The sequence below is a fragment of the Bipolaris zeicola genome (genome assembly GCF_000523435.1).
Source record: "Bipolaris zeicola 26-R-13 unplaced genomic scaffold scaffold_162, whole genome shotgun sequence".
Taxonomy (NCBI): domain Eukaryota; kingdom Fungi; phylum Ascomycota; class Dothideomycetes; order Pleosporales; family Pleosporaceae; genus Bipolaris; species Bipolaris zeicola.
The window spans coordinates 48,084-56,225 of record NW_006912211.1 but is presented as its reverse complement, the minus strand read 5'-3'; the positions used below and the strand labels follow the sequence as shown (position 1 = coordinate 56,225).

Below are 8,142 nucleotides of genomic sequence, written 5' to 3'. Positions count from 1 at the left end.
ACCACCCTAGTGAGCTGAACCCTCGGCGGCTCATTTTGACCATTTGGCCCAATGATTCTCCATATCCGTAGCCCCTGATAGCTCTGCAGCTCAACGGGGTCGCAGATGGGTGGATCCGAAGCATCTCACAGTTGAGATGGCATGGCACGGGCCACAACTGCCCATGCAGTCCGAAGGCACATCATCACGTTATTTTATGTTGAGTAAGTCTCGGCAAAACTATGGGCCTGGTAAGAAGTGCTAATTGGGGTGCTCTGCCGCTAATATTCCGCCTTTCATGTAGCATGAAGGCCCTTTCTCGGCAGCGACGGATGTAGGTTGTTGTAGCGAGGTCTAAGTATGTACAGAAAAGGCTGGACGAGGTCTCAAGACAACGAATGCTCGCACCTTTTTTTTCTGATCACATGCTGACATTCACCCACTTGCAAGTAGGAGAAGCAGGTCCCGTGAAGCTTCGGAACCTTCCGTATGATTCGACTGCATGCGAAGGATTTGAGCGAATGGTATCTAATCGCACAATTCCCACAGCGGTAAGCGCGGTGATATTAGGCTGATGCGAATGTGATCGAACCTATTTTTGCGATCTGCGGTGTTCCTAAAAGGGTCTTGTAAGTACCTACCCGGATCGTCGATGACTCGCGTCAATTGCCCGAGCAGACGTACATATGTGAGTAAGTACGAGTTCTAGCGAGGATACGCTCACTAGGACGCGGCCCTTTAATTAGTACAAGATGCTTCGGTCTACAGCGGGACCAGGGTGGCAACCACGGAGCCACATGGCTTCCCGAAGGAAGCTCTGCCGCAAGCGAGAGCAGTCAGTGCGGTGGGCAGACGTTGGTCAAGGGCAGGCGACCACTTGTCTCCATACGGCAAGGTTTCGATACGTCCCGCTGCCTTTACCATAGTTTTGGACCCGAGTGGTAGGGGTCCATTTGAGTATTTCTTCTTTGCCACGTCTGACCCGCAGCCATTAGCATGACGGGCGTCGGGTCACAAGCAATCCAGAAAAGATACACCCAGGATTCTTTCTTGTCGCACGAGCCTAGTCATGTGTGTTGGCGCTGATTTCAATTAATGGTCGGGCTCAATCTAATGTAAGCCTTGCCTTGCAAGGCGGGTCTGTCAGCTCTAAATTCACACCGGCACTCCGCATTGCCATCCACACCCTGACAAGGGCAACTAGCGATCACTGGATACACATCTCTCACAGTGGGTTGCGTCAATGGCAGCCAAGTATATAAAGGTCCTTTGCAGGCACACTGTTGAGTTACACTACCAACATTACACCTGCCCTTTTTTTAATACTGACTATCAGAGAATTCTCTCGGCACTAAAAGTATACCCATACTTTTCAGCAACACTCAGAATACTTTTAATAGACAGTCACCAAAGTTTCGTAAAGCCACTTTTAGTCGACCATGTTGTCGCCACCCCTCAGTACAAGGTCTTCTTTTGAGAGCCTACACAGCAACACTTCATCAGTGCTCAGTTCACCAGATAGACTTCCGCCAGCGGTAAACGGGTCTATGGTATGGCAAGGGAAAGAGCTTGATCCATCGGAATATGTTGTAAGATTGAGTGAGGGTGAGATTCGAGATGTCAGAGCCGCCATTATAAAATTTAAGCGTAAGATTTGCCACGACCAATCCCCCTCATTCCCCGAGGTCACTGATGGTTTTGGAATGTAAACTAAAAGTTTCCCTGTTTCAGTCACCGGACTTTCACGCAGCGACATCAGCCCAGAAACATTCGATCTTGGCAACGCACAACTAGCAAGCAAACTGTCGTCGCTAAGCAAACGTATCCACCAAGGCCGGGGCCTCGTCGTATTGCGTGGTCTAGACGCAGCCTATTTTAACGACGAAGAAGCAGTTATTGCATTTGCAGGTATATGCTCGTACATCTGCCCAGAGCGAGCTACGGATTCATACGCCAACCAAACCCTAAGCCACGTACTGGACGCAACCAAGAAGCCTGTTCCGGTAGAATGCAGAGGCATAGGACTCGCAGGCTCAAAAGTTACTTCTGCCATGGACTTCCATAGCGACCGCTTTTCTGGAGATGTGCTTGCTCTGTATGTTCGTAACGACGGGGGGCCTAACGCTGGCGGCGAGCAGTTCGTCGTTAGTTTTGCCCGGATTTACAATGAATTGTTGGAAACAGATCCAGAGGTTCTGGAGACGTTGGCAGAGCCAAACTGGCCATTTGAGTTGAAGCAAAAGTGAGTCTTTTTCCAATCTCCCTCTACTGGTTCAAATAAGGCAATTTCTTCCGCCTATGCAACTAGATGACTGCATACCTATTATTTCCCTTGTCTATTCTCGATATCTCCACGCCACACCTTTTCTTCCCTGTATCTTTCTCTTTCTTCTCCATCTCACCCCCCTCTTCTCTGTGTCATTTTTCCTGGAAAAAGGCATCCACACTCAAAATCCTCCAAGTTCCGCCCAATGGAGGAAATTCCCCCTTCTGAGCTCAACAAAGGAAGAGGGGGTGAGGGGCAACGTACACAGGAAGAGGAGGGAAGGAAGGAAAGAAGGGAGATAACGTCCGCTTTACTTGCTGGGCCAGACAAGAAACTAACAACCTTGAACCCAGAAACGGGGCCACTTACCTGTCATACGGCCCCATTCTATTCTTCTCGTCAAACGGAATGCCCATATGCCAACTCGTCAAAGCCCCGCTGCTCGGGACCCCCAGTCTCCCTCGCGCTGCACACCTGCCCTCGCTCAACCCGCAACAGCTCCACGCCGTCGACGCCGTCGAACGGCTAGCCCGCGAATACAGCCACCAACTGTGCCGCCGCCAGGGCGACATTCAACTCGTGCACAACCTGTCCATCATGCACGCTCGGTCCGCGTACGGCAGCAGCACCAGCACCAGCACGCAAAACGCACAGAGTTCGCGCCACTTGCTGCGCATGTTCCTGCGCGACCCCGCCTGTGCGTGGGAGAAGCCTCGCTGGGCCGCCACGTCCTTTGACGATCCCTTTGAAAAGGGTCGACCGCAGAATCTTCCCGTCTACGATATGGATCCTTGGCGCATCATTAGTGGCCGTGAGAGCCATGGCTAGGTTTCCCACCTTCCCACCTTTCACCCACCCCCCTCCCTCTCCTCCCTTCCTCCCTTCCTACCGCCACTGTGGATTCCCTTTTCTTCTCTCTTTTAGTTGTACCTAGCTTACGCTTGCCACGGTCCCGATACGGATACATTACGTATGCACACATATGCAAATATGTATGTACGGATGTGTAATGTGCTATGTACATTTACGGATTGCGTGTACATGCTATAATATTTTTTTGGGGGCAAGAAAAAAAAACAAAAAGGAACTAAGGCCATGTGCGAGGAAGGGCCACTTGCTTTACTGTACCTAACCATGTTCCCTTCTAGTCGGTCAAACTAGTCTACCTTGCGACTTACCCGCATGACGTGCAGCAGGGGACCTATGTGTGCGCATATGTGCTTGCGCTCACATGTCGTCGTGCACGGTCAAAAGACAGGAGGTGTGTGTGTGTGTGCATATGTGTGTGTGAGTGGGCTCGAGGGATGGATACGGTTTTTTTGTGGCCAGTGAAAAAACTTTGTTTCTGTGGCTTGTCAACTGGAAGGGAGGGGGGTGGCCGGTCGGTGTGGGCGTAAGGGTCGATCACGAGGTCTCGCACTCGCTTTTCCCTGTCCCTTTTCCCAGCGTTTCATTTCATTTCTTTCCTTTTTTTCTTCGACACCACATGTCTCACGCAATGCATGCCGGAATGGGTGGGTTACGGGGAAACGGCGTGTCGGGCGTGTATAGAACTTTGCGGCATACGATCGACATTACCATGTCGTCGGCACCACTTCCGCCCCTTATCGACTCTTTTTTTTGGTCCTCTCGTCCTGAATTTCCTTTTTGCTTCAATACTTGGCATTAATTTTCATTTTATTTCTCAATCTGTTCAAACTAGACTATACGGGCTGTGATAGATCTACCGAACTCATGGAATCCACACAAGACTTTGCTTCACTTGTTTCAGTTTTTCCCTTTCCTGTGTTCTGTCTCCCGCCGCACTCAACAAAAAAATCTCGGACAAATCCGCATGGGCGACAGCAATCTTTTGATTGTACAGCGGGGCTCGCTGAATGCATGTACGAGGTTCTCATGGCTCATCCTCGGCACATGACTGGGTATCAAAAAACAAATGGACTTGAAATGGCTGGGGCGGGGAGAAAGGAAGATGACCCGCTCAAGCTCCGGCCTCTTTGAAGAGCTTAACAATCCATTCACTCGAAGTCGACCAATGAGCCGTTGCAAAACCTGTAAGTGGAGGCTGGAAGCGGTCTAAAGAAAAGAGGGGACATGTTAACACCGATAGTTGCAGCAGTGGGGGGGAAAAAGGAGGGGGGTTAACTAGGACTTACCAGGATTGCTTCGATCGAATAAGTTAGCAATTGACGTGACATACTGGAAACCTTCTGCGTCAATGTGACCGCGTTCGCGCAGTTCGTCTGGGTTATCACGCGCTAATTTGAACGGCGAGTACCCCCGAAGAATGCAACGCCAATGGTATAGAAGCACAGGGAAGGCGAATTCCCACTTTTTGATCTGCGTTGTGACGACGTTGCTGACTTGATTCTCAAGCAACTAGTGGCCGGGTTAGTAAAAAGAAATAAAAGCGAGAAAAAGCAATGTGCTATCGACAGCGGACAACTTACAGTGCCGTTCTTCGACTTGATATAGTCTTGAGCGCCGTGGTGAATGTATTCGAGATTCCAGAAGATGACATAAAATGTCAAAAACAGTTCGTACCAGGGCTTGATCTTGGGCTTGAAGATCAATGCAGCCAGTTCCTTGACGAAGAGCTTTTCCAGCTTTCGGAGGTATTTGACGGCAGCAACATCCATCTGGTGAGTGATTGCACCAGGTAGTGGACGATCGCACGACCCTCGATCGTATGCTTCATAGTCGCTATGGCCGAGCCTTGAGTAGTCGTATTCACGTATCCCAGGGATGTTGGGGGAGAAGACAGAGCCATAGCCCTGAGAAACGACGGAGAGACACTGGAGGCGCATTGCTAGATCGAGAGCCTTGCTTCCGGTCACTCGGCGCATGCGTATAACTTCTTGATAGGTACTGTAGGCGATTTCGTCGCGACTGATGCGAGCAAAAATCCACTCTTCAATGGCAGGCTGAAGGCTGGAAAAGTATCGTTCCACAGCCACGACAAGGTTCGCCGTATCGTACACGGCGTATGCTGGCTGTTCGACAGTAGGCACCTGTCCCTCTCTGTTGGACCAAACAGATGTGGCAACATCGAGTGGACCACGCTTTGGACTATAAGGGCGAAAGGCGATGCGCAACGGCTGCGCGTTCGGTATGGGACCGTAGCCGGGCAGATTCCAGATGATTTCCATTTCGTACAGTTGACTGTTGTATATCCAGTCGTAGCCAAGGAACTCGGCCTCTTCCTGGTGCTCACGGCCATTGCCTGTTACACGGTCAGCAGTTGATCATGTTTGGCTGGCCACAGAAACATACAGCGACGGATGAGGCTCGTGTCTTCGAGGTGTTCTCGGTAGCATGGCTCACGAAAGGACCTGGCGTGACCAGTGATTTTTTCGCACTTTTCACACGGATCACCCTCGTCACACTAGATTTTTTGTTAGTCTTGAGAAAGTGTACATGAAAAGACGCACACATACACCAGACTTGTAAAACCTGCAACGGACGCAAATGCGCTTGGTCTTGCGCATGGTGTGCGTCTTCTCTCTCTGTCTCTCTTGAAGTGGGCCTTTTCGCTTGGACACCTTGAGCTTCTCCTGCCGCTCAACAAACGACGAAGGCACCTTGGCAGTCTTCTTCTTGGGTGGTGGTCTATGGCGCGCCAGCATCTGCGCTGCGGTCCGTTCCATGTGCTCTACAGGGGCATGGTGTTGGGCGTAGAGTTGATGGTCCGCGGGCACTTCTGCGACAGGCCATTCTTGTGCTATGTTGGAAGGTCGCTCATAGACAGCAGAAGCACTTTGGGGTTCGGCTGGCTCAACCATGGGCCATGGGGTAGTGGAAGTGGTGCTGTCATGTCTCGTCACTGGCAGGCTGCTTGCAATGGGGTCACTGGTGTGGTCTGGATACTGGCCATGGTGCGCCCAGGCGGCGGCGGCGGCAGCAGCAGCATGGTGCAAAGGAGGCTGCTGTTCATGACTTGTGTGTAGCAAGATGGTTTGGGGGAGCGAATGCGATGGCAGTGGGACTGGGGGCAGCTTTTGGGCATGATTCGAGTATGGTGGGTCTGCCGTGGTGGTGGGGGTCTCCTGGGCATTCTCAGCTACGATTGCAAAACACAGCAGACGTGGTGTGCACTTACTGGGGAGATGCGCAACGGATGGAAATGGTCGTGGGCGGCCAGCGGCAGGGGAGGAGCCGGGGTCAGGGCAGGCTGGTGCTGGTGTTGGTGATGGTGGTGCTGGTGCTGGTGGTGCTGGTGGTGCTGGTAGTGGCGGGAAACGGCAGGCAGCTGGTGGTGCGGGAGCGGCGCGCTCCCATCGCCATGGCAGTACGAGACGGAAGAGCGGTCCGTATACGACTCGTCGGGCTGGTGCTGGTGCTGGTCTTGGTGCTGGTGCTGGTGTTGCTGCCACTCATGGGGCGCCTGTGGTCTGACATAGCCAGCTGCCCACGCTGACGGGGCCTGTAGGCTAGCGGAGTCGACTCCGGGCTGTGGGTAGTGGAGAAATGCCGCCGGTGATGGGCCGACTGGGTACGAGTCGTGGGCAGCAGTAGCAGCAGCAGTCGCGGCGGCGGCGGCGACAGCGGCGGCGTCGTGTTGCCAGGTTGCCAGTCCCCCCAGGGCATCGTGGGCGGCGCCGGGATAGTCGTGGAAGTGCGAGGGGGTTTGGGCGGCACTCCTGTACTGCGGGCTGGTGGCCGACATGGAGGGCTTGGGTCGGAGAGAGAGAGCGTGGCGGCTTCAGCTTCAGGAGAGGTGTCGCTCGCTCGCCTGGCAGTGCTGGGTGGAATACGTCGAGCAGGGCAGGACGGCCGCCTGAGCCATAAAAACGGAGCTTATGCGGTAGATCGTCGCTCACAAAAGGCGACGGCAGCAAAGGCTTAAAGGAGTCTCCCACGGCGGCAGGCCGAGAACCTTGGGACCGCACGGCTGCTGGGTGTCAGTGCCATGCATGCATACTTTAGTTGCCGTTAGGGCTGCATCTCCCCGCAAACCCGCTGGGTCTAGGGGACCGCCCAAGCACTGCGTCCGAGGAGCGTTGTCCAAGACTCGCGCCGACGCCGCTGCTGCTGCTTGGTGCCTGGTGGTGATGATTATCGTCGTTGCTGGTGGTGGTGTTGTTGTGGTTGTTGTTCAGCCCCGTCTGAGCGTCGATATGGCCGTCTTCCCCATGGGCCAAAACAAAGCTCGCCAAGCCCATCACCACTACCTCCACCCGCCTATATGTCTCGACCCCAACAAATCACCCCAGCCTTGCATTTGCAATCTTTTGTCCAGTACTACGCGTGACAGCCACGGAGAAGACCGCAAAAGGATCCCCTATCATGTCCCGTTGTGTATCCACCCTGCCTCATCGTGCAGACGTAGTCTCAAAGCCTGATTCCAGGAACGCCTCTTTCTACGTCACACGCTGATAAGACTCCATCATGTCCGCAATATACCACCACCATCACCAAACACAAAAAAAGAGTCATGGGTGCCTTGGGCAGTCGTGTCATTTCATCTGCCCAAGATCTCTCGAGGCCAGTCATGTGAGTGTCGAGCTGACAAAATGATGTCACTACCGTCTGAGATGGTGCCAGCCCTGGACCCAAATATCTTCCGAGGCTACGGCAATGACGAGCATCATAAGCTCCTCAGCATCGGTGTGAGACATGCTTGGCGATCTGCAGCCCCGTTGAAACCTAGCCGGCCCAGGGCACAGAAACACGTGGTGGTAGTGTGCTCTTCGACTTTGGTCCATCCCGTCTTCCATACGTGATCGGTACCGAGGTTTGTATCAGACTGCCCGTTTAATGCAGGGCAGACGTAAGCACAGCCTTATTCCGAACCCTGAACCGAAAAAACAAACAACTGGACCTTGCATGTGTATACACTTGTTGAACCACTGTATCGGCTTGGACTAGGATAGTGATTGTACATACCGTGTTAGTGG

At 53.0% G+C, this 8,142-nt stretch overlaps 4 protein-coding genes across 4 annotated transcripts; 2 read left to right on the top strand and 2 right to left on the bottom strand.

Annotated features, from left to right (window-relative positions):
- Positions 1 to 365: 365 nt before the first annotated feature.
- On the bottom strand, positions 366 to 542 carry COCCADRAFT_103822 (uncharacterized protein; the record flags this gene model as incomplete). Its single annotated transcript, XM_007717032.1, has 1 exon — positions 366 to 542. A coding segment is annotated over one exon (177 nt), but the record flags the coding sequence as incomplete, so codon positions are not given.
- Positions 543 to 1,418: 876 nt separating this feature from the next.
- COCCADRAFT_7488 (uncharacterized protein) lies at positions 1,419 to 3,073 on the top strand (the record flags this gene model as incomplete). Its single annotated transcript, XM_007717012.1, has 3 exons — positions 1,419 to 1,626; positions 1,711 to 2,221; positions 2,599 to 3,073. The coding sequence occupies 3 exons, from the start codon at positions 1,419 to 1,421 to the stop codon at positions 3,071 to 3,073; spliced, it is 1,194 nt and encodes a 397-aa protein (XP_007715202.1).
- A 674-nt stretch (positions 3,074 to 3,747) lies between these two features.
- Positions 3,748 to 3,963, top strand: COCCADRAFT_103788 (uncharacterized protein; the record flags this gene model as incomplete). The annotated part of the gene is made up of 1 exon (XM_007717031.1): positions 3,748 to 3,963. One exon carries the CDS (start codon positions 3,748 to 3,750, stop codon positions 3,961 to 3,963), a length of 216 nt encoding a protein of 71 aa, XP_007715221.1.
- Positions 3,964 to 4,226: 263 nt separating this feature from the next.
- Positions 4,227 to 6,911, bottom strand: COCCADRAFT_103796 (uncharacterized protein; the record flags this gene model as incomplete). The annotated part of the gene is made up of 6 exons (XM_007717030.1): positions 4,227 to 4,321; positions 4,402 to 4,624; positions 4,696 to 5,468; positions 5,519 to 5,630; positions 5,683 to 6,291; positions 6,345 to 6,911. The coding sequence occupies 6 exons, from the start codon at positions 6,909 to 6,911 to the stop codon at positions 4,227 to 4,229; spliced, it is 2,379 nt and encodes a 792-aa protein (XP_007715220.1).
- Positions 6,912 to 8,142: the final 1,231 nt, after the last annotated feature.